The 26626-nt window shown below is 40.7% G+C and overlaps 1 protein-coding gene across 9 annotated transcripts in view; it reads right to left on the bottom strand.

Moving 5' to 3' along the window:
- Positions 1–25816, bottom strand: part of PLEKHA1 (pleckstrin homology domain containing A1) — a 41131-nt gene extending 15315 nt beyond the window's left edge. For 7 of the 9 annotated variants that reach the window (XM_081912804.1, XM_081912805.1, XM_081912801.1 and 4 more), the window contains exons 1-7: positions 25510–25674; positions 10736–10896; positions 8514–8570; positions 6645–6690; positions 4521–4618; positions 3175–3306; positions 1649–1789 (exon numbers count right to left, since the gene is read on the bottom strand). In XM_081912804.1, the coding sequence (XP_081768930.1) occupies positions 1649–1789; positions 3175–3306; positions 4521–4618; positions 6645–6690; positions 8514–8570; positions 10736–10876 (615 nt within the window). In that variant the 5' untranslated portion in view covers positions 10877–10896; positions 25510–25674. The other 2 variants (XM_081912802.1, XM_081912803.1) reach the window with 2 other exon arrangements.
- Between the last annotated feature and the right edge of the window lie 810 nt (positions 25817–26626).

The following is a 26626-nucleotide window of genomic DNA, read 5'->3' as shown; positions in this document are numbered from 1 at the left end:
GAGGCAGTTACAAATGAAGCAAATTGATAGCTATCAAATAATCAACTTTTTTAACAAGAGCCAGCAAATCACAGGTTGCCCTCTAAGTTGGGAAAGGTTTTGATTTCTCTTTCTGGTTACTCCAAGCAAGATGACAGAGCCAAACTGCAGCTGCCCATCTACTCCGGCTGATGTTACTTCCAGCAATCTTTTACCAATGGGACAATTCCAAACAATAGTCAAAGTCAAGGCTGCTTCTAATTGTATTGTTGAGGGAGCTTGATACTGTTTCCATACTATGGCTGCTCCGTCTCATATACACCAGATCATGCGTGATGCAAACTGGCCCCTGCTTTTTTTTCTTTTCTTTTTTTTTTGCCTCAGTGTTGCTATAGTGCTATAGTGGGTGATGGTCTAACATGGTGAGTCTGATGTATACTAAAGGCTTAAAATGCAGAGGAAATTTTAAGTAGATAGAGTGGGGCCATACTTTTATTAACATTCTTCTGATCTTGTGTCTGAGCAAATGCAGCCAGGCTTTATTTAATAATTAATTACATAAAACAGTTTCCCTGTAATGGGATTCTGAGCCTGTAAACAAAAACATTTTTCTTAAAGTGCAAATAAAATCATTCAGTTAAGTTAACTTCTCTTTAAAAATCATTACTAAATCACATGCTACTGCAGTGGTGTGGAATTGAATCTGGCCAGTGGACCAGATCCCTATCTCCCTGACTGCTTGCAGGCAAAATCTGACAAGTGAGTGGATCAGCTATCTGTTACATCACATGGCATCTGGCGATGATGCACTCTGATTTCCACACAATAACTGGGACTGCCACAAAGGGTATGAAAAGAGCCCTGAGGGGTGCTTTAAAGTACAGTGGTACCTCAAACAGCTCTGTTCTCAAATGCTTTGTCTCTAGAATGCCGAAAACCCAGAAGTGCTCCTGTTTTCGAATGCTCCTTGGAACATGAACTTCCGAAGTGGTTCCCCTGTGCAGAAACCTAGCTGTCAGCCAATTGGAAGCCATGCCTTGGAACTCAAATATTTTGGAAGTTGAACGGTCTTCCGGAATGGATTATGTTCGAGTTCTGAGGTACCACTGTACTTAACAGCTGGTCGTTGTTGCTTCAAAGTGCTGAGCAGGGTTCTTTGCAAGGAGAAAGGGGCTTACAAAGAGCCCTGCTCAATGCCAACTTCAAGGTTTTCTTCCTACTAAGATTAGCTGTACGCAGCCAATCCCTGCTGTCTTGCCCTCCCTCTCAACTGGCTGGTGGTGATAGAGAGCCTTCTTTGTTATTACACAATTGTGAGCACACTTTAAGGCTCTCACTTGCACACTGGCAGCCACCATCTCCACCTGCTCCTCACCTGACATCACATGTGACATCAGGAGTAGGACAGAAGGCCATGGTTTGAGGGAAATGGCTTTAAGGGCCAAACCAGAACCCACGCGGATCCAAATATGGCCCACAGACCAGAGGCTCCCCACCTGGGATGCTCCTAAATGTCAGGGTCTGGAAGTTACCAAAGAGCCCTGGAGTTTCTCCTCTTCCCCAAAGAATTTTAACCAGATTCATTCCATTGGCAAAAAAAAACTCTCTTGCTTTAGCATCATATAGAACAATGAGTCATTAACATCAGAAATGCATCTTAGTCACTTACCACTGCTCCTTGTTTAACACAGTAGCCAGCTTTAATCACAGCATTATCTGGGGGGTGCTTAGCAGAAAAATAAGGAAGGTGGCTTTGGGACCGTTTCAAGTAGTTTTTATCACCTTCACCACATTCATTTACCTCTTCTTTCTAGAAATAAAACAAGACTACTTAATGGTAAGGTCTAAAATTCATCATCAACCCCTCCGCTACTTTCCCCTAACATCATTCCAGATTATAAAATTGGTGCACCACTAAATACATATTTTCAATTTATCAGGGCCTTTATACACTTGTGTCTCTACTTCACCTCAGGTTTCTTTTATGTACAAAGAAATGGCATGTAGTTCATCACACTTTCAGGATAAATAATATATATAAACCAGTAAGCTTGTTCTACAAATTTGGTAATAGCCCACCTCCCAAATCTGTCAACTATTTCCAACTATCTGTAAAAACAAAGGTGGTTTTTTAGGGGGTGTTCCCTATATTTTTCAAGAGCCAGGCCAGTACAAAGTTTACTAAATCAAAGTTTCATATTGATTATGCTGTGCAAGGAACATTCCTGATTCTATCAGCTTTCTCCCTTTACTGGAGGCAACATGTAAGGATCTGCAATAATATGCATAATGAAGCTGTCCCTCTTAGAACTGCTTCTCATGTTATATTCTATCTCAGTATTAGCATTAACAAGTATAATGTCTAGAATCACTTGGTTACCAGGTTTTATTACTGCTAGTGTTGATTCACTACCAGGCCCAAGCATCTTGCAAATCTACCATCCACAAAACCAGACTCAATCCTAGCTTAGAACTAAATACCCAACAACTGCAAATAGTAGCAACTCATTCTGCAACAAGGAGTTTGTAAAAACAGGTTTCCCTCCACCTCAAAAAGCATTTTCATATAGGTGTGTTATTATATATAAATACAATGTATACATTATCACACAAACATATATGTACATACATGCACATACATACATTTAAACATAGTTTTAAGCAAAATAAAATTGAAAATAAGATTTTGATTCTAGATTAAGTAGTCCCATATACATCCTGAATACATATACAGTCATACCTTGGATCTCGAATGCCTTGGCTCCCAAACAAATCGGCTCCCAAATGATCGAAACCCAGAAGTGAGTGTTCCAGTTTTTGAATGTTCTTTTGGAAGCCGAACATCTGACTGGGCTTTGGTGGCTTCCGATTGGCTGCAGGAGCTTCCTATAGCCAATCAGAAGCCGCGCTTTGGTTTTCAAATGTTTTGCAAGTCGAATGTACTTCCAGAACGGATTCCGTTCAACATCCAAGGTACAACTGTATAAAATTCCTGCATACGAAGACTAGCCTTCTCATTTCAATACAAAAAGCATGTCTATACATGCAAAGCAATGTAAGCATTTATCACAATAGAAGAGGCAACATTTGGGGACAATAGAAATCCCATGCTCCAAGCAATCACTCAACTGAAGGAATAGATGGCCAATAACCAAATACTTCTGATAAAGTTGTTATAAAAGGGCACACTGCTACCTGAGTAGGGGTTATTATAGGAACACCACCAACAATCTCTGTCCTGTAAGACATCTGCTTCTTTAACCCCACATTTTCAGTGTGACGTGTTGAATTATCAGTGTGAGACTGTGAATCAGTTTGCTTTGGTACCTGAAAATAATAAGCATTATAAATAGGGGAGCAAGCAAAAACCATTCTAACTTAGTATAATTATATATAGTTATATATCGCTTTAAACATCCCAGAGGCATTCAAAAACAAGTTACAATAATGCAAAATATGTAAGCTATTCAATTACCGTATTTTTCGCCCTATAGGACGCACCATCCTGTAAGGCGCACCTAGTTTTTTGGGGGTGAGGGGAAATAAAGGGGGGGAAATTACTTCCCCCCCAGGCACGGGGCTGGGGCGGGGGAAGCCCGAGCTTCCCACGACCCCAGCCACCAGAACAGGCAACTCTCCGCAAGCCGTGGGAGCCCAGTGCTGGGCTCCCGCGCCTTCGGAGAGCTGCGCGAAGCCTGGGCACGCTAAGCTCAGCGTGCCCAGTCTTCGGCATCCAGGCAACTCTCCGCAAGCCGCGGGAGCTCAGCGCCGGGCTCCCGCACCTTGCGGAGAGCTGCACGAAGCCTGGGCGTGCTGAGCTCAGCGCGCCCAGCCTTCGGCATGCTGAGCTCAGCGCTCCCAGCCTTCAGCATGCAGGCAACTCTCCGCAAGCTGCGGGTGCCCAGTGCAGGGCTCCCGCGCCTTGCGGAGAGCTGCGCGAAGCCTGGAGAGCGAGGAGTCGGTGCGCACCGACCCCTCTCGCTCTCCAGGCTTCAGCGAAAGCCTGCATTCGCCCCATAGGACGCACACACGTTTCCCCTTCATTTTTGGAGGGGGAAAAGTGTGTCCTATGGGGCAAAAATACGGTAAACAATATCAACATAAGATACTAGAAAGTGTTCATCCAAAAAAAATATAATCTAAAAAAATACGAAATATCCATCTGTTCCATACAGGAGAAATAGATAAATATTTGTAGAAATTACATGCTTTGATTTATTGACCTGCATTTTCCAAGTTCAAGACATTCAAAAGTAGGAATTTGATTTCTGTTTCTAGTTCCTTTTGCAGTGTCCCTTCCTTTCTACACCATCTCAATTTTGGCCATAATGTTTTACTAGTTATGACCCTTTTTTTTTTATTTATATATATATATATATATATATATATATATATATATATATATATATATATATATGGCAGGGTAAGCACTAGATCTACCTGAAAATGACAAAAAAAACCAAACATATTGTTGCTGTGTTTGTCCAAGTATAGTGGAATTCTATGTAGAATGACTCTACCATCCACAAATAATTACTTACTGTGATTTTGGTAGCTTTGTTCAGGACATTCACCCATTCAACTAAGTCTTGCTGATCATTGGCTTGTAGGAAGTATTTCCTCATCCCTGCATTCATGACTGTTAAGAGACAGGAGGAATGGATTTCATTAACTAAAATAAAACCTATGTTGTTCTTTTTCTAGGCATTGTAACAAAGCTCAAAGTCAAACTGGGTACATTACTCCTTATCCCAAAACTATAAAACCCAAGTTCAGTGCTTTAATAGCATATACTCATCTGTCTTAAATAACTCTGTTTTGTTTATATATAGTTCTAGATGCAGGGGGTGGGGAGTGATGCATGTATTCCTGGTTCTCCTATCTCCTAACACACACACCCCTTCTCTCACTTTCCAAATAAGTACTGACCCCAACGCCTTTGCTGAACCAACACACCTGTATGATGGGAGGGGGAAATACAAAAAGAATAATCCTATTCTGGTTTGAAAACACCAGAAGTAATTTGTCCTTTTAAACAGACTTTTATTTATAAAAACGCATAGGACCCATAGGTGCTTCAAATCTAAAATTAGTGTTTAAATGCTGTTGAGGTAGAAGGAAAAACCAACAGGACTTTTAAAGCAAGAAAATGTGTATGCCATATCCTGATATACACAGAATTTATTTATTTATTATTATTTTGTTTGTTTTCTTTAGAGGGGGAGCCTACAGCACCCAGTATTCCCAGGCGGTCTCCCAGCCAAGTACTAACAAGGCCTGACCCTGCTTAGCTTCCAAGATCAGACGAGATCGGGCGTGTTCAGGGTAGTAGGGCCATAGACACAGAATTTATACGAATGAACAAGCAACATCCATAGAGCTGGTTTATACCATTTTTATTGCATACATAAATCTGCAAGTAATTTCCTAGTGATTGGTAATCATATGGATTCTCTTAGCTAGCGCTATATTGTCACATTTCCTTTGTGTGTGTAACAGAGTACAGAAAAAGCATTAGAGCTCAAATAACCCACACAAAGACTGTTCATTTATATTAAGTATTTGAGAATCTTTTTGCCACATGGCCACCTCCTTTCATCATGTCATGAAGTGTAAGCAACTCATATAGGAAGCTAGTTGTCAGGAGCACTCTGATATGCAAGGAGATTATGTTTACTATGCTTCTGTAGTAGATCATAATTCTGAACAAACAGAAATATAAGTAAAAATGGCCCCACCACACAGTCAGATACTTAGTGCTATTGGGATCCCACAGTTGGACATAGCCTTTGGCAACACTACAAGCAATAGCTCCATAACAAGCCATGCCTGCAGCCATTCTTATAATTTGTTGCATATGCTAACATGGCTATCTAGGTTTTGCTTAATCACTAGATGCATGTTAAACTCACTGCAAATAACAAATTAGCAGGCATTGTTAATACTGATGTGTATTAAAACATGACTCTCCTTTTTTCTGTTTTTGCTGCATAAAGTCCAGTGTATATAATGGTTCACAACATGAGAAAGGGAAAAAAATAAATATTTTACAACATATGAAGTGTTGATTAATAGTTAATTTTGTAAAAAAATAATAATACAGAAACAATGTTTTGATTATCCAATTATTAAATAAACCATTGGTAACTGCCACTTGTCGCTGTTGTTGTTGTTGTTTAGTCGTTTAGTCGTGTCCGACTCTTCGTGACCCCATGGACCAGAGCACGCCAGGCACTTCTGTCTTCCACTGCCTCCCGCAGTTTGGTCAGACTCATGTTTGTAGCTTCGAGAACTGTCCAACCATCTCGTCCTCTGTCGTCCCCTTCTCCTTGTGCCCTCAATCTTTCCCAACATCAGGGTCTTTTCCAGGGAGTCTTCTCTTCTCACGAGGTGGCCAAAGTATTGGAGCCTCAGCTTCACGATCTGTCCTTCCAGTGAGCACTCAGGGCTAATTTCCTTATGATCAACAATTTTGCTAATTTAGATACTGCCAATATCTAATCTACAAAAAAGAATAACTTTTCTTCTTTAAATTACCGGTAGAAGGAAACCTTAAAAATGAATTAACTTGAATTCCAAATAGATATTTGGTAAGAAATGTGCAGAACATATCCTGGTTGCAGTTAACAAGAACAACAACATTTACGCAGTCTACTACAACTTACCAAAGCAGAATTCTGCCTTTGGCCTCAGTTTAGTTGCATCACTAACCTAAAAAAAATGACAGTTATACGTATTACCATAATAAAAATTATCATGTACAACATAAAGATTCCTTACAATACACCTTGATTTGTGTGTTGATTACAAACACACATTACACTAGTACACAGATCCACAAAAAACACCAGTGAGCTATGTCATCTCTACAAAGGACTCTAGAAATGAAGTATTTCTGTGGTTAAAGGTAACATGCAAAGGGTGGGGCCTGCAAAGAATGGAAACACATGTAATATTATCCAAACTAAACTTATTCTTTACTTTAACAGATCAATCCTACCAGATTTGGGGGGGGGGGGGGGACAATTTTCTTTACTGATAGGCAAAGAGGCTAGTAGCCTGTGTTGCCATGCTGCCCACCAAGCATAGAACTTCCTTTCTTCTGCTTCCTTAGCAGGCTAGTAAAAAACTTTGCAGGCAAGTTACTTTTGTGGGCTTACTGATATGACTGAAAAAATAACATTTATTATTATTTCATCTGTATACCACTCTTCATAAAAATCAAAGAGCAGTTTACACAATAAACATGAAAATATAATAATAAACAAATTAACAAGCCCAAATCAGGCACAGATATAAACATGAAAAAAGTATATTTTGTATCAGCTTTTTTCTTAATGTATTAAAGCTCCTGATTCTGAACTCTTAGACTTCCAAAAAACAGATAGTGGCGTTTCAACTCTTTTTTAATTCATTTTTCACATACTGGTTTCTTCCTTGGTTCTGTGACATATGTTTGTGCAGTTTGTGTAGTGAGAAATACTGAGAAATCCATAACAGGCCAGAAGCAAGGGAATCAGAGATCTTTAGAGTAAAGGCCTTACCAATATGTACAAGGAGCTAAGAACTTGGCATTTCTGCACTAAGTATTGCAATGTTTCATGTTTCACAACATTTAAATTTATTTTTCCGATATTTTCCCAAAAGGTAGTTTCTTTTTAATATTGCACTGAAATGCAGCAAAAATGCTTCCACATATATTAGTACAACCTTTGAATAGTAAATCAGTGATTTGAAGTAGATGTAATGAATTCATTTATTCCCTATTGCCTGCTTTCCCCCCCCCCCAAGGATATTTACTAAGTTGTAAAACTATAGAAGATATATCAGAGACTAAAAACAAACATTAAATGCTTGTTTTGTGTACTGAGGTCTTTTCCACAAAGAATCCCACCCCCAAAGTAAATAAGATTATAAATAGTCTGACTGTGGGATACAAATACTCAAAATACAATTATATCAAAGCTGTCCACACACTATGCACTCTCTTCCCATCACACTAGTTTCACTCATACTCCAGCAGACAAGCTTTCATCTACATTATTTACTTTCAGAGAAAATACTGAATTCAGACATTAACAATAAACTATGACCTAGTCCTACATGAATGAGCCTAAGACTCATAGGCTCATGGACCCCCCCCCTCCTCTGGAGTGGCTGCAAGGAGAAAAGCAGCAGCAGACTTTTGAACAACTGATTGGCGGTACATCCACTTCTTGAAAACCCATGTAGTTTTTAACTATGGTTCACCAAAACAAGCCAACTATAAACAGGGGTTTATTGGCTTGTTCAGAAACCATAAATAAAAATGGGCTCAACATGACACATGCACGTGTACAAACAATACCCAAAGTACTGCAACTAGTTTCAGAATTCTGACTTTGCATTCTTCCTTTCCAATGTTCTCAGAAACAATAGCCAAAAGAAAGACACATATTTACTAGCTACATCTTAAAGAAGTTACTCACATCTCAATTCCTTTCAAAGTGTGTTATGAATTTGGAAATTCAATCTTTAGAGGAACACATACATACCTTTGAAATGTAGGTAAGTTTAATGGCTCCAACTGGCGGAGATCCAGAGGGAAGGTTCTGTAGTCAAGAAAATAGTTTTTATTTTATTGTGCAGTGCTATCAATTAAGACAATATATGCCCAAAATTTCAAACCATCACATTAAAAAAAAACATTCAAAAGATAGAATATTTTTCTAACATGTTCTTATCTATTTGATCTTTATTAGAAAGATCTCCCTCCAACACGGAGGGAGGAGCATTGGCCCCAGTCCCATGAGGTGCTGGGGTGAAAGGAAGGAAGGAAGGAAGGTAAGGAGCTGGGCGACAGGCAGGTTCCACCCATGATATACTGCTGGGTGAAGGCACCATCATGCTCTGGTCCTCAAACCAATCCTGGACGACGTATTGATACATCGCCCAGGCCTACTAGCAAGTAGACATGCACACCAAATACAGCTTTCAGAAAAGCTCTGAGGCTTTGTTCAAAAGCTTGAAATCCACATAGAACAAAATATTCTAAGAACTAGTAATTGCAATTCCTTTTCCATTCTTCCCTCTGTGTTATACCCAATTACGCCAGCCAGCTTAATCCTGCTTGTTTTTGGAAACAACTTCCTTAATTGCACTTGTTTCATGAATCTGAACATTCCACCTCCTCCTATATTTTAGCTTATTTTATTTTTAATTTAAGCAGGTTTTTCTTCTGGCTGATGCTTTTACCCTTTCTAGATTTTGCTAATTTCTCTAATTTGAAAATAATCCTGGCAACCTGTCTGAAGGGTGGGGTAGAAATCTCTATAACGTAATTATCCGGCCCAGCAGCACCTTCTGTGTAACAGAATGCTGCTACCATTGTGTTTTGTTATTTTAAAATAAACTCCTACACTAAAACAGCTTGCTAGCATCAGTTTAAAGGCTTAGCCTTAGCAAAACTAGTCTCCGACTGGCTCTTGATTATTAAAATGTATTTCAGGTGCTGTGATTCATATACACACTAACACACACCAAAATTGAAGTACTGTTGCTGCATAAATCATGTGTCTCAAATTTAGGACCAAATGGTATTTTGCATCTTTTGCAGAAGTGCTCCACTGATTTCCATGAGTTTTCTCATGGGGCTCAATATGGTTAATAACTCTTTCATTCTGATTGAATCCAGTAAAATCCAAAGATTCTTACAAAATGGGCACAATGGCTCAGCCCTCAAATTGACACATGTCAAATGTACCTAAGTAACCAGGTAAACTTCCTTTGTTTTCACCCCGACATCATCTGGCACTGAGCCAGCCAATTCTTTATTTTCAAGTAAGCTTGAAGTTGAAAACTAGAAGTTTAAGTGTGAAAATCCTGACAATACCAACAAAGTTGTCTTTCTTTTCTAGATTACAGTGGTACCTTGGGTTAAGAACTTAATTTGTTCTGGAGGTCCGTTCTTAACCTGAAACTGTTCTTAACCTGAGGTACCATTTTAGCTAATGGGGGCTGCCGCTGCACTGCCACCGCACGATTTCTGTTCTCATTCTGAAGCAAAGTTCTTAACGCAAGGTACTATTTCTGGGTTAGCGGAGTCTGTAACCTGAAGAGTCTGTAACCCAGTGTTTCCCAACCTTGTGCCTCCAGCTGTTTTTGGACTACAATTCCCATCATCCCTTGCCACTGGTCTTGCTAGTCACGGATGATGGGAGTTGTAGTTCAAAAACAGCTGGAGGCACAAGGTTGGGAAACACTGCTGTAACCCGAGGTGACACTGTACAGCCTATAAACCTAGTCAAACAACTGCCCAAGAGCCACTCTGAAAAGGAAGTTGGGGTTGGTGGGCCAAATCACCACCACTGAAATGCTTGCCAAGATCTATAAACAAGTCTACTTCCCATTCCACCTTTTGTCTCTTGGATGTCAACTGTGGACTGGATGACAAACCTCAGGTACAAATTTAGCCCAGAACCTGCCACCTGCTGATCATCAGCATTCAATCACAGTCTTCACACCTCAATTATTTGGGTCTCAGTTTTATCTTCAAACAAATGTGTCTAGGACCGTAGCCCAAGGTATCCAAACTTCAAATGGTAAATCATTTGACCCATGAAGATGGAATCACAGGGCAAAATGAGAATTTAACAGAATATGTATCTGCACAAAGTTGAAAGGCACATCAATACTTACAGAATTTTTCCTTGAAATCAATTCAATCTCATATTATTAAAAAGCACACACATTTAAAAATATCCTGAAATGTTTTTACCTGTGGATTATCCATGTACCATACCAAATTATCTTCTCTTGTGTCCAATATGAAGTATCTCCGCAAAAACTTTCCACTATTTTCATTTTCTTCAATGTCTAGAAAACCACAAATACGATTTTGACGATCCACATAAGGCATTTCTGAATTTGGACATTACACTGCAAAACAAAGAGTAGCAAATGTTTGCTTCACTAGCTGCACTTAATCAATACTGTTTCATTTCTAGTTTCATCTAACGTACTTTCATAGCTTATTTTAGGAAAAGGTGATACTTAAATAAGCAAGCGGGGGGGGGGGGGAATCCCCGCTGTACTTTATAAAAAACAAAATAACATTGTGATTCACTAAACATTGCCCCAAACTCTGTTTTTCATGAGAGCACAGCAAGAGATTCCAAAATAGATGTGATACTTGAGAATATTTCCACATTGGCCCGAATATAAGCCACACCTGAATATAAGCCACACCTTTAAAATTGATTGGGGGGGGGGAGAAAAAAAATTAAAAATACCCGAATATAAACTGCTCCATTCCTCGCTGCTCCTGGATGGGGGGGAGGGGGCAGCACTGCTCTGCTGGCTGCCTTTCTGCTTCCTCACTCTCTCCCTTCCTGGCCTTGGGGACTTTAACTTTTCCTGGTCAGAATTTGGGGGGAAAGTGAGGCTTATATTCAGGCCAATACGGTACATTACACTTGAAGCCTGAATAATGTTAAAACTTACAGTCTTCACATAATTAGAATTGCATGCTTCAAGTGCTACCAAGACCCTTTCAACCAAGGTATATAAAACAACAATAGTGGATTTATTCAGTTTCTAGAATATATTAATTATTAAGATATAATTGTGCTAAATCATTCTTTCAAAAAATATGCTGGGGTTTAAACCCTTTCCACAAGAGCAGTTGCAGACTTGGTTCACCGGCAATGTGTTGCATGTGAGTGTTATATGAAGTTTCTATATTCAATTTATGTTTATTATTTTTTGGACTTTTAAACCTCATACAAAGAGGATGAATACTAATAAATAAATAATACTGGAGAGGAAGGAAGATGTGAGGCAGGTGAATTAGGGATAAGGAAATGAGGGTGACATATTTGAATGCTTGATTACTTTTAATTATTGTTTGTTTGGCCTTCTTATCCTCTAAGCTTTCAATTAAGCATAATTGTGTTAAGTGAGCCCTTCTGGCACAGATACAGCATTTTCTTTGAAAAATAACTGTTACAATATTATAAAGAATATTATAGGCTCAATCTAAGTGTTGGGCTATGACCTGGAAGACCATGGTTCAAATCCCCACACAGCCATGAAACTGACTGGTTGACCTTGGGCCAGCCACCATCCCTTAGTCTAAGCTACCTCACAGGGTTGTTGTGAGGGTGAAATGGAGAGGAGAACCATGTACACCACCTTGAGCTCCTGCGAAGAAAAAGATGGTATATAAATGTAATAAATAAAAAACCAGACAGACTTAATTGGGCAAGTCTTGGTACAACTTGCTTTCAAGCAAATGACTGAAGCTTAAGGCAAACATACTGCAGATTTGGCCACAATGGATCTCTCCACATGTTATCCTAGTTGATAGGGACAACTGACACTTCTACTAAGCTTGTTGATAAACTGAAAAACAGAGTAAATCTCAACAGCCTAAGGGCACCACAAATTAGGGCAATGCAACTCTCCACCAGTGTTAGAAATTAGCCAAGCCCCAGGTGTATTTTGTGACTGGTACGGATCCAATTCCAACCACGTGGAGATCTCTGAATGCCAGGCTGGCAACTGGGGAAAGCAAAATGTCACTTAGAGAACGAACTGAAATATTTTCCTTGAAGCTTCAATTTGTTTTATTCTGGATTGTTTTATCTGATGCTTTAATGTGCTGTAAACCGCTTTGAGATTTGTTCTTAAAAATATAAAGCAGTAGAGAAATCAATAATCATAATTGTATTAATCTCCATTGCAAAAATAAAAGGTGCTGAGACATTCCATTGTGGTAACCATAACCTTGGTTTATGACAATTAGATTATATATCTGAGTTTCTAACACTGCTCTCCACATTTGGCACAACAAAAATGTATGGTTCTCAGTCCAAATACAAAATGTTTATACTGCCTGAAATATTTATGAAAGCTGGTATCCATTTTAAGTGTGTGTTCATGCCAATTGTATTTTGATTTAATAACTCATTGCTAAGCTCTTGTATCATTTGTTTAAAAGTGAGGAAGTATACATGTAGCAAGTTAATAAAAATATTTAAACAATGATGCAAATGAGGATATATAATCTCACAGACAATATGAACTATATTCAAACTTTTGAGATGTCTTAACACCACTCATTCGTGAATGCAGTGGACTGTGGAGTTATAATTATACCATTTGTCAGAACATGTTACAATATTTCACCACAATGCCTTGGAGCCATAGACAGAAACAGTGTTATTGAGAACAAGCAGGAAGAGAGAGAAAGAGAGCGCATTGGTATAAGGATAACCAACAAATACTTTGCATACTCCAGATCTTCTAGGACAAAGCAAGTATGGACACATATTCAGCCATTAGATTCTAAAGTTTATATCTGACATGTTTCCTTTACTACCTATACCACATCCAAGCAGCCAAAAATTTGAGCTAGTTTTATTTTCACTCCAATATGAAGCAAGGCATCATACCTACTGTTGGGAATTCTGTCAAATTAGCCAGGGTCATATACTAGCTAATATTCTCTGTATAAAATCTATAGCTTTGTGGCCTAGAAAAAAAGTTTTTATTTTATTACTCAGGGCCAGACTTCTATGGCCTTTATATTGGGTGGTGTATGTGTGTAATTACCAGATATCCCAGATTTATCCAGCCCTCACAACAGCATAGTCAAGTTTCTTCTGCTTGCCATTTACTGAAACCAAAACATAGTTACAGTACATAGATCTCAAGGGTTCAGTATTAATGTGCTTACCAGGAAGTACAGTCAAAACCTCAGTTGTCAAACGTAATCAATTTCGGAAGTCTGTTTGGCTTCCGAAATGTTCGACAACCGTGGCACAGCTTCCGATTGGCTGCAAGATCTTCCTGCACTCAAGCGGAAGCTGTGACAGACATTCGGAAACTGGAGCATTTACTTCCGGGTTTTCCGTGTTCAGGAGCCAAAACGTTCCAAAATGGAGAGGTCCAGGAGTCAAGGTTTGACCGTATATCCCATACACAAGATCTGGGAAGTTAGAACTACTTCAGTCTTAAGAACAGCCAATTTTTTAAAAAAAGAACTGATTTAAACCAATTTTCCCATGTTATAGGTCATACATTTTCTTAATAAGAATGCATATAAAGTGGCAGCTATAATGTAACAAAACAAACACAACCTAGGGACATAACAAAAAAATGTTTAATCATATAATTCTGCAGCACATCTAAGTTACATCAACTTAGATTTCTATTTAGTTTTCAATACACCTTTAAAGATTTTAAGGACTATCACTAACTGAAAGCTAATGCTAAAATCCTAATTATTTAATGGTTAATGCACATTTATCTAGCAGCAACAAAGCACAGTGGACTTCTGAGAAAACATGCGAATTTACTATGTGTAGAACTTTCAAGAAATTACTGAGCTAAGAATTTTTAACTCCATGAGATGAGCACTATATATCCTTGAAAAGTTGTTAAGATTCATAAGCTGAGAGCTGAACAAATTGCATAGGTCAGGTAACTAAATTCTATAAGAAGTTCTCTTAAAGATCACCCTGTGAATGATCCTGGTAAGATACTGGAGGATATTTTCTAGAAGAATATCTGAAGGGCCATAGGTTCCTCACTTCTGTTTAGCCAGGCTTTTACTTACTTGTGGTTGTTTTTTTTAAAGAATCTGCTTTAGTTTTTAAATTCAAAATTAATTTTTATCCCTTCTGCTACTATATTATCACCTTCTGCCAATGTTCAAGACAGTTATGAGTCACAATGTGCTTCCTGCTTGGCCACTTCTAAGGAAGATGCAAAGCAAAATGCACATTACCCTCCGAAGGTGATAAGAACTAGGAGGAGTAATAACTGTAGCATGATTTCTATCACAAAGAGCTGAGTCTGGAATTATTGCTAATCTTTTGCAGAAGCTACATTCCTGCCACTTAACTTTTGAGGGCCAACACAGTATATGCAAGTATATTAACATCAAAAGTGCACTTCTGGATCTGAGCACTCTTGGCAAAGGTTGGAAGAACAGCATTCAAGCCAGTGCAAAAAACAGTGCAAAAAAACAAATAAAAAGCCACAACACTAGCTCATCTATGTTCACTGCTCTTCCAACCACTCCCTTGGTTTCACAAAAAGACAGATGAAAAGTTAAGTGATTTTCAACATTTCATCTACCTCCCATCACAACCGATCCCAAAGTAGGCTGTTTTTCCATTTCCATAACACTTTGCCCAGTGCACACCCAATACTGTTCAAATAATTTCAAACTGTCTGACAAACTGAATTCTGTAAACTAAAATTAACACAGTAAATAAACACATCCAAATTCAATTAGCATAATTTATTCTGGATCCAGACTGGCTTGATGCAAAACTCAAAGTCCTGCTTAGTGGGAAGCAAACTAAATACAATACAATGCTATGACACAAAAGTCCAATGCTACATACACTAGGGAGCTAACATACCACAAAAAGAATATTAAGTAATACTATAACCAGGGTTAACCACCTGATGGATCAAATATAGGGCAATCATGTCTTATGGTGATGAAATATTTAAAATTATTTTATTAGTATTGTAATACATGTCCATAAAGACAAGTTACTAATTATTATATATCAATAGGTTATGCAAGCGTCAGTAATAAAAGAGGGGGAAACAATTCTCACTAGCTTTTGTTTGAAGCCACAAGGATAGTCTAAACACACACTTGGTTTTCAATTTAGTGAAGAAACACATAGCCACTATTTAAAAAACAGGTATTAGTTTTAAATGTTGTTACAAAGCAGACAAGCAGGCATCTGTTTCTAAATGAAGATAGACAAAGGGTGTGAGTGCATGTGATATATAGATATATCACACCACATACTTCTGTAGCTTCGGATCAAGGGCCCTTCACTCTTGCCTTTGCTATCTGAAAACATAGTGATGCTAATAGAAAATGCTCACTGCATAAATAGCTGCATTCTTGGCTTCACAAAACATTTCACTAGATGAGTAGATTGACTAAGCAACTGAAACACTTCACAAGTCTAAATGAACTTTTCACTGGTCCAGCTTCTGTATCAATACAGAATTAAGTGCCCATGGGGGGCGGGGAATGGGTTTGAAAACACTTAACTCTGTGTGGGGTTGTAGCCTGTTTTTAAAAGACACCATTTGATTTTTGGCACTACATTCAAGAAGAATTTGAAAGGCTAAAGAGATGCAAAGATGAAAACTGTCCAAAGGGAACACAGTACAAGGAAAAGCTAAATAACTATGGACGTTAGCATACATAAGCTTCTGAAGATATGCACTGTGCCTAGTTTTCAAATGCTTAAAATACCATTTTAGAGTGGGACAATATTCAACATTAGTCATACCCACAGCAGACCCACTGAGTTCAAATTGAATAACTTCAGTCTATTGATTTCAATGCACCTATTCTGATCCATTATCTAGCTAAATATCACCCAGTGTCAATAAAATTGAACCTTCTACCAATAGATCTCTGTCATAAAAGTCACACCCTAAATATCTTAGGAGAGAAAATTCTCCCTATTTCAATAATAATAATAATAATAATAATAATAATAATAATAATAAATTTATACCCCACCCATCTGGCTGGGTTTCCCCAGCCACTCTGGACATCAGCCCCAATTTTTAGGATCCTGGTCATCCAAATGCTTGGAATTTTTCCACCTTAATCCTTGTCAATACATCAAAGGCATTTATATCTTGCCTTTTTACCCAACAAGGATCCTCAAGGTGATGAGCAACATAAAAACAAATAAACAAATTAAAATACACTAAAAATAATTAAACTAACAGAAGACTAAAACAGAAGATTAAGAAGAACATATTGGAATGTGACAAATCTGAAACGTCATTAGTATCTTATAGAAATAGATTTTAAGTATTACGAACTAAACTATTTCCCTCAAACAATAGGCATTTCACACAGATTAGCCAAATACATTTATTATAGACCTGAGGAAAATGAATCAAGTCTACAATTTTCTGACGCTGTCTGGAGCTTAAACTGTCAGAACTACTGTAAATTCTTACAATCTCCATGAAATGCCTTGATTGTATATTGGTCTTTGAAAAATTAGACACCTACACAGCCCTGATGTTTCTGCATCTTCCTTAAGGAAGTATATCTACTTTTAAAAGCACCAACACTAACTTCCTTCCTTTAAAACAAAAGAAACCCTGTTTCATATTCCAATAGCAGGAAATGCATGGTAAAGTACAGGTTTATAAAAATCAAACTACCATATAATTCAGTTCATAATGAAATCCTTATCGCATAATTGTCTCCATAATGGGATTTCTGCCTGCACTGAAAATAGTCATATACAAGACAGCATGCTTAGAACCTGATGGCTGTCGGAACCAGTCTTCTGTACTTTAGTTGTATGCACCATGTGCATGTGGACCAGTAAGCTGAACCCTTATAAGACTTATGTGTGCCAGTTTCTCAAATCTTACATATGGGGAGACCACCTGTTCTGGACTGGCTTGAAATTTCCTGGAAGGAGCTGGTCCATAGCTTGGGGGCACTCCTACAGCCAACATTGTCACTGGATGTACAGGTAGCCTCAGTGACTAGGAATGCCTATCTCCAACTACAGCTAGCTGATCAACATGCTCTGATAACTTCCAGACTGGGTTATTGTTATGCACTCTGACATAGAGCTGCTTTTGAAAAAGACTGAAATTTCAATTAGTCCAGACCGCAGCATCCACATTACTGTCTGGAGCTCCATTTAGAATTCACATAACCCCTTTCAAAACAAACAAAAAAACAGCAGCACTGATTGCCAATTCATTTCCAGGCCAAAAGATGCTCACACATTAAAATATTAAGTGGATTGTCCATTCCTGCAAAACTGAAAATTGAGTACAAGTGTTGTGAACAAGGCCTTTTATCTAAATACTATTTCTGCAATTCAGCGATAAAGGGAGGAGATGCTATATATATATCAGTATTTATGTATCAGTCACAGCCTTTGTATCTTTCCATCATCACTGTCCTATTCTTTGTAATGAAGTATATAAATTCCTTGGGTGGTTATTTCATGTGTTTTTACAGGATAGTCCTCCACAGAAATTCATTTTCTCCTTATAGCAATTGAGTAGAAACCATAGATGCAGTTGCTGCAGCATGCCAAAAGCTCTATACATACAAGCACTGTCTAAATCTCCTGGGTTAACAACTAAATGGGAATAAAACATACTTATGCACAGAAACATAAGAAGAGTCTGTTGCATCAAGCCAGTGGCCCATCTAGTCCAAAATCCTGTACCCACAGTAGCCCAACATATGCCTATGGGAAGCACTGGTACAAAACTGAAACAACTGCACCATCACACCACAAAGCATGAAATGGTGAAAACTAGCCTTCAGTGTTTTGTCCAAACTGCTGATTTCCAGATTAGATGTCACACATGATCATAGACATATTGATTACTAAATTCATCATTTGGTCCCCACTGCAAGACCAACTGCAGTGCCTTCACTAAAGCACACAGAGAAGACTCTGTCAATCTTAGTGAAGTACAGTTAGTTACTGAAACAACTGAAGAGTTGTTTTGTACAACCATACCATCTGAAAGAAAAGGGGATGGAAACAGAGCTTTTGCAACCATTGATTGGTGAAATATACATTCATTGATTCTGTGAATATGGATGAGGATGTGAAATGAAAGTATTAGGAGAAGAACCTTTTCCCCCAGGAAGCAATTAATTAATCATTCCATTAATACAGTTACCCTTTCAACTGTTACATACTGACACGTTGTTGCCTACAGGCCCTACTTCTGCAAGTTGCAAGCCTTCATGAACTTCCTTGCAGCAGGGACACAATTTCTACTACTTCAACAAGTTGCATGAACAAAATCTGGACCTTACATACCCCTGTGAATTATATATTTGATGGTCAAAATACTATCTCTGGAAATCACTAGCTTAAATGGAAAGCAATTCATATAAGAAAAAGTTGCACTCATGTTAGTAGTTCCCTCCACATCAGCTTAACATCTGGTTTGGCAACTAAGCAATTTTGCCACATTTTAAATTCTCCTCAGTATAACCAGTGCTTTTTTCTGGGGGTACGCATACCCCTAAACATTTTATGAATCTAAGTTTGGCCTCATTTAGGTGCAGTATTTCAATGAGAGTAGGAAAATGAGAGTACCCCTAAACATTTTTTTAGAAAAAAAGCACTGAGTATAACACATACGTAAAAAATATGTATACAGTACTTAATAACTGGTACAATATTACGCAGGAGTGGGGAACCTCAATCACAGAGGGCTGATAAGGCCCTCTAGCCCTTGGGATTCTCCCCAAGCCACACTTCCTTCCCAACCACACTACTCACTGGCCCTGCTTCATATCTTCCTTTAGTGTTTTTGTCTCACCACAATGTGCCCATGAACTCTAATAATTGGAGAGGGGAATGTGTGTAGAAACTAGCAGGCTGTACAAAGGTAAACATTACATTCACTGCCATGCCCACTTTGCCCCGGCCATGCCCGCCATTGGCATCTGACCTCCAGATGGTTGCTCAGAAAGAACTATGGTCCTCAGACTGAAAGGGGATTCCCACCCTGAAACAGTGTGTTATGTTGAGACTAGGCACTTAAAATAGGTGATTGCATAGACTGCATTATAAATGTTAATGATTACATAATCTCCTGAAGACTAGAAAATGCCTCATTGATTCTAGAGCCTATATATGAGAGCAGTTGTAAGTCTATTTTTTATTGTGGTTATTTGTACTCTTATTAAGTTATGCTATTTCAGAATGTGAGAATGCTACTAATTCCAACTCAACCATCAAACAGCACAAGAGGGCGATTTGGCCACTGGCATAGACACATATTGCAATTTAGGCCTAAGTATCAATCTAGATAAAGGACACGGGTGGCCCTGTGGGTTAAACCACAGAGCCTAGGACTTGCCGATCAGAAGGTCGGCAGTTCGAATCCCTGCAATGGGGTAAGCTCCCGTTGCTCGGTCCCTGCTCCTGCCAGCCTAGCAGTTCGAAAGCACGTCAAAGTGCAAGTAGATAAGTAGGTACCGCTCCGGCAGGAAGGTAAACAGCGTTTCCGTGCGCTGCTCTGGTTCACCAGAAGTGGCTTAGTCATGCTGGCCACATGACCCGGAAACTGTATGCCGGCTCTCTCGGCCAATAAAACGAGATGAGCGCAGCAAACCCAGAGTCGGTCATGACTGGACCTAATGGTCAGGGGTCCCTTTACCCTTATCAATCTAGATACCCCAGATATGCATATCCCAGCACATCAATGGCTGGAGAATATTCTCAATTCATCCCCCTCCCCCAGCCCCCCCAAAAGTCAAAATCTCAATAATTACATTAACACTTTCTTTGAAGAAGATAATTCAGGAATATCTATGTACAAACCTCCCCATGTAATATACCCATGTTATAATTTTCTGTTTGTTGTTGTTGTTGTTTAGTCGTTTAGCCGTGTCCGACTCTTCGTGACCCCATGGACCAGAGAACGCCAGGCACCTCTGTCCTCCACTGCCTCCCGCAGTTTGGTCAAACTCATGCTGGTAACCTCGAAAACACTATCCAACCATCTCGTCCTCTGCCGTCCCCTTCTCCTTGTGCCCTCCATCTTTCCCAACATCAGGGTCTTCTCTAGGGAGTCTTCTCTTCTCATGAGGTGGCCAAAGTACTGGAGCCTCAGCTTCACAATCTGTCCTTCCAGTGAGCACTCAGGGTTGATTTCCTTCAGTATGAAGAGGTTTGATCTTCTTGCAGTCCATGGGACTCTCAAGAGTCTCCTCCAGCACCATAATTCAAAAGCATCAATTCTTCGGCGATCAGCCTTCTTTATGGTCCATCTCTCACTTCCATACATCACTACTGGGAAAACCATAGCTTTAACTATACGAACCTTTGTTGGCAAGGTGATGTCTCTACTTCTCAAGATGCTATCTAGGCCTGTCATTGCCCTTCTCCCAAGAAGCAGGCGTCTTTTAATTTCGTGGCTGCTGTCACCATCTGCAGTGATCATTGAGCCCAAGAAAGTAAAATCTCTCACTACCTTCATTTCTTCCCCTTCTATTTGCCAGGAGGTGATGGGACCAGTGGCCATGATCTTCGTTTTTTTTGATGTTGAGCTTCAAACCATATTTTGCGCTCTCCTCTTTCACCCTCATTAAAAGGTTCTTTAATTCCTCCTCACTTTCTGCCATCAAGGTTGTGTCATCTGCATATCTGAGGTTGTTGATATTTCTTCCGGCAATCTTAATTCCGGCTAGGGATTCATCCAGCCCAGCCTTTCGCATGATAAATTCTGCATATAAGTTAAATAAGCAGGGAGACAAAATACAGCCTTGTCGTACTCCTTTCCCAATTTTGAACCAATCAGTTGTTCCATATCCAGTTCTAACTGTAGCTTCTTGTCCCACATAGAGATTTCTCAGGAGACAGATGAGGTGATCTGGCACTCCCATTTCTTTAAGAACTTGCCATAGTTTGCCGTGGTCGACACAGTCAAAGGCTTTTGCATAGTCAATGAAGCAGAAGTAGATGTCTTTCTGGAACTCTCTAGCTTTCTCCATAATCCAGCGCATGTTTGCAATTTGGTCTCTGGTTCCTCTGCCTCTTCTAAATCCAGCTTGCACTTCTGGGAGTTCTCGGTCCACATACTGCTTGAGCCTTCCTTGTAGAATTTTAAGCATAACCTTGCTAGCGTGTGAAATGAGTGCAATTGTGTGGTAGTTGGAGCATTCTTTGGCACTGCCCTTCTTTGGGATTGGGATGTAGACTGATCTTCTCCAATCTTCTGGCCACTGCTGAGTTTTCCAAACTTGCTGGCATATTGAGTGTAGCACCTTAACAGCATCATCTTTTAAAATTTTAAATAGTTCAGCTGGAATACCATCACTTCCACTGGCCTTGTTATTTGCAGTGCTTTCTAAGGCCCATTTGACTTCACTTTCCAGGATGTCTGGCTCAAGGTCAGCAACCACACTACCTGGGGTATACGAGACATCCATTTCTTTCTGGTATAATTCCTCTGTGTATTCTTGCCACCTCTTCTTGATGTCTTCTGCTTCTGTTAGGTCCTTTCCACTTTTGTCCTTTATTATGGAAATCTTTGTACGAAATGTTCCTTTCATATCTCCAATTTTCTTGAACAGATCTCTGGTTCTTCCCATTCTATTGCTTTCCTCTATTTCTTTGCATTGCTCGTTTAAGAAGGTCTTCTTGTCTCTCCTTGCTATTCTTTGGAAATCTGCATTCAATTTCCTGTATCTTTCACCATCTCCCTCGCATTTTGCTTGCCTTCTCTCCCCCGCTATTTGTAAGGCCTCATTGGACAGCCACTTGGCTTTCTTGCATTTCCTTTTCATTGGGATGGTTTTCGTTGCTGCCTCCTGTATAATGTTACGAGCCTCCATCCATAGTTCTTCAGGCATTCTGTCCACCAAATCTAAATCCTTAAACCTGTTCCTCACTTCCACTGTGTATTCATAAGGGATTTGACTTAGATTGTATCTTACCGGCCCAGTGGTTTTTCCTACTTTCTTCAGTTTAAGCTTGAATTTTGCTATAAGAAGCTGATGATCTGAGCCACAGTCAGCTCCAGGTCTTGTTTTTGCTGACTGTATAGAGCTTCTCCATCTTTGGCTGCAGAGAATATAATCAATCTGATTTCGATGCTGCCCATCTGGTGATGTCCATGTGTAGAGTCGTCTCTTGTGTTGTTGGAAAAGCATGTTTGTGATGACCAACTTGTTCTCTTGGCAGAACTCTATTAGCCTTTGCCCTGCTTCGTTTTGATCTCCAAGGCCAAACTTGCCAGTTGTTCCTTTTATCTCTTGACTCCCTACTTTAGCATTCCAATCCCCTATAATGAGAAGAACATCCTTTTTTGGTGTCACTTCTATAAGGTCTTGTAAGTCTTCATAGAATTGGTCAATTTCAGTTTCTTCAGCACAAGTAGTTGGTGCATAAACTTGGATTACTGTGATGTTAAAAGGTCTGCCTTGGATTCGTATCGAGATCATTCTATCATTTTTGAGATTGCATCCCAGTATAGCTTTCGCCACTCTTTTGTTGACTATGAGGGCCACTCCATTTCTTTTACGGGTTTCTTGCCCACAGTAGTAGATATGATGGTCATCCGAACTGAATTCACCCATTCCCGTCCATTTTAGTTCACTGATGCCCAGGATGTCAATATTTATTCTTGCCATCTCATTTTTGACCACCTCCAACTTACCCAGGTTCATGGTTCTTACATTCCAGGTTCCTATGCAATATTTTGCTTTACAGCATTGGACTTTCCTTTCGCTTCCTTTCGCTTCCAGGCATATCCGCAACTGAGCGTCCTTTCGGCTTTGGCCCAGGCACTTCATCAGCTCTGGATCTACTTGTACTTGCCCTCCGCTCTTCCCCAGTAGCATGTTGGACGCCTTCCGACCTGAGGGGCTCATCTTCCAGCGTCATATCTTTTATATGCCTGTTGTCTTTATCCATGGAGTTTTCTTGGCAGGGATACTGGAGTGGCTTGCCAGTTCCTCCTCCAGGTGGATCACGTTTGGTCAAAACTCTCCACTATGACCTGTTCATCTTGGGTGCCCTGCTCGGCATAGTTCATAGCTTCTCTGAGTTCTTCAAGCCCCTTCGCCACGGCAAGGCAGTGATCCATGAAGGGGAATTTTCTGTTTAGTTTATATTATTAATTGTTGGTATTAGTGTATGTGTATTCTCCACCCTGAGACTATTGTAAAGAGTGAATTATAAATGCACATAGAAAATATATACATCTCCAAATTTCTCAGAAAGCATTACTATCCTGTGATGATAAAGTGAAAATAAAGTTTGGCAAACCAAAACAGCTAGGTAAGGAATTTTGAACCCTTTACAGATATTAATGAAGCTAGAAATCCCAGTATTAGCAGGCTTTTGAAGTCATCAAAAAGGAAATACAACACTTAAAGCAAATAAGGTTTTAATTAAAGTATCTCTTCTAATTGCTTTTAAGCTGCTGCTTCAAAATTCCAGTTTGCATCATACACAAAGGCATAACTCCAAAAACCCACTGAAAACATTTGTCAGCATTCATGCACCCATCCTTTACAAAAGCACAGCACTCAACCACAACCCAAATCACTCTATAATTCTCGAGACAGATAAGATCTGAGTCTCCACAGCGTCACACTCAGAATACTGAAGTAACAAAAATTACTTGGTAACAAGATCAACCCCTGACCGCTGGGGATGTTGCATAGTCTCAAACACTTACCAGGTTAATTATACCATGAGCTGCCAAGTTTTCCCCAGGGTAAAAAGTCACTTTGGGAGTCCTAGTCAAAGAGTACGCAGGCATTTAAGAGAAAATGCTACATGCTGCAGAGCTAAGCAAAAGCAGAGGGCAGCCTTTCCTGAAAATCCATTTCAAAGAGGTAATCGCAGACGCCCTCATGACACCAATCCTTCAGCTCCTCAGCATGCCAGTTTCAACATGAGCACATACAAACGACACACACCATATCCTGTCCCCTTATTCCTAGGGCACAGCAACTAGGCCAGCTGCTCTCCCCACCCGCACTTCCCACCCCAAAAACAAACAAAGAAAGAAATATCTACCAAGAGGAGCCCTGTCTGGATCATAAGATCATAAAAACAGAATCAGAAACATACAATTGTAAAATTGGGAGGGACCACTCTGGTCCAACCCCCCCCCCTTGCAATGCAGGAATCATTTTGCCCAACGTGGGGGCCTGAACCCCGAGATTAAGAGTCTCACTCTCTAACCACTGGGCTATCCCAGCAGACCCTACTGCACCCACAGTAGCAGCCAACCAAACGCTTCTAGGGGATGAAGGCACTGTAACGACCCCGCGGCGCTGCCCCGCAGCATTCTTATTTACCAATTACTTAAAACACCAGGCGGGATATCCCTGCCTGCGGAGAGGGAGCGCGACCCCAACCCTCAACATTCAAGAGGGCGCGCTGCCCCTGGCAGACCCCAAAGCCACCTTGAGAGCTTAGCAGCCGCCGCCAGCACCGAGCTCCCTACTCTCGGGAGGCCAAAGATCCACCACGGCAGCCAGGAAGGAGCTTCGCCTGCAGGGGGGCAACAAGCACCTGGCCCTGGGAGGAGGAGGACATGCCGCCTTGGCAGCCCACAGCCGCCTCTTCCAGGCTCTGCAAAGGCTGCCTCGCCGTGGCCAGTGGGCTCCCACGCCCCCTCCCCTCTTACCTGCACCTTCCGCCCCGGAACCTGTTTAACCCCCCCCTCCCCACCTCCACTCTGCTCACCTTAACGAAACACCAGAGCAGCCCCAGCCCCCCACCCCCGCCCGGCCAAGCCTCCGTCTTTCGCCTCATAGCCGCCGACCTGCGCCTCCGCCCTGGCGGCCCCCTACCTTCCCCCACAGAGGCCGCCTCGCTGCCGGGCTCCCTTCCTCAGGCGAGGCGAGACCCCTTTCAGGCGGCGGCGGCATTAAGCGGGGAAGTGGGGCGTTTGTGTGTTTTTTTAATACCCCGCTTCTTCTTCCTTCGGCCCTGCTCCCTCCCTCAGGCGGCCGGTACTCACTCAAATCCGCGGAAATTCCTGCGAGAGCCCCCCGAACGCAGAGCGCCCTACGAAGCCGGACCAGCCGCTCCCCGGCGCGGTCCCGCCCTCTTTTCCTCTCGGCGCTGGAGCTCTTTTTCTCCCCCTTCGCTCTCCTCCTTCCCTCCTCAGAGGAGAAACTTTATTAGTTACCTCAGTGTGAGCTACAGGAACTGCCTGCTCTCGCGAGCCCAGGGCGCATGCGCCAAGTTCCCGCCGCCAAAGCTTGGGATGGGGGTGGGGGTTGAAGTCGGTGAAGGACTACAAGTCCCAGGAAGGCAATGCTCCATAAGGGAGCTTCGAAAGCCTGGCTTTCTCTTGCTGAGAGGCATCATGGGAAGTGTAGTCTTCCCAGCGCCGGCCCCCGCGTCGCGCGATGGCTTCGGAGCCCGTTGCATGCTGGGATTTGTATTCCTCGTTCCGCGGAACTCAGGCTACAGGCTCGGACCTGTCATGTATTCACTAGGGTCGGGGGAGGGAAGTACTGAAACGAACGGCAGGAATGTCCCCGTTGGGAACAATGGGAGCTCTCTGAAGGTCCATAGGAAATAATGGGAGCGGAGAGTGCCAATTGGTGTAACTGGGCTCCATTGAAAGAAAAGTAAACTGCAAATAAAACGAGGCGTGGAGTCTTGAGAGCGAGTGGAATGGGTCACAAGGATAGAAATGCAATTCAGATAGCTTTATCTCGCTCTTCCTGTTTTATTATTTTAACTGTCAGGTTTTTGGGTTTAGATTTAATATGGATTGGATTTATTCATTTTTTGCAGCATGTGCACCAATTTGCTTCACATTTTTTGCAGGTGACTTAGGATTCTTTTAAATAAAATAAATGATTAGACTGTGTTGATCATGTACACTACCTTTCTCTCCATGGAGAAAAGGTAGGAATTAAAATAAGTAAATAATTACCCCCCTTACATACATGTTCATTAACTAAGATAAGATAATATTGGCCATTATATTGACTAACATAACTAAATCAGATAAATATTGTGGGCCAGCCATAACAGGCTTTGTAATCATGATGGGATATAGGAGGTCTGACATCAAATAACTGGGATTTATCTATTATTCCTGATTCCGATACAAAGATTGT

The sequence above is a fragment of the Podarcis melisellensis genome (assembly GCF_964234715.1).
Source record: "Podarcis melisellensis genome assembly, chromosome: 5".
Taxonomy (NCBI): domain Eukaryota; kingdom Metazoa; phylum Chordata; class Lepidosauria; order Squamata; family Lacertidae; genus Podarcis; species Podarcis melisellensis.
Note: the sequence above shows the minus strand (reverse complement) of the source record. Positions and strands in the feature narration are given on the sequence as shown.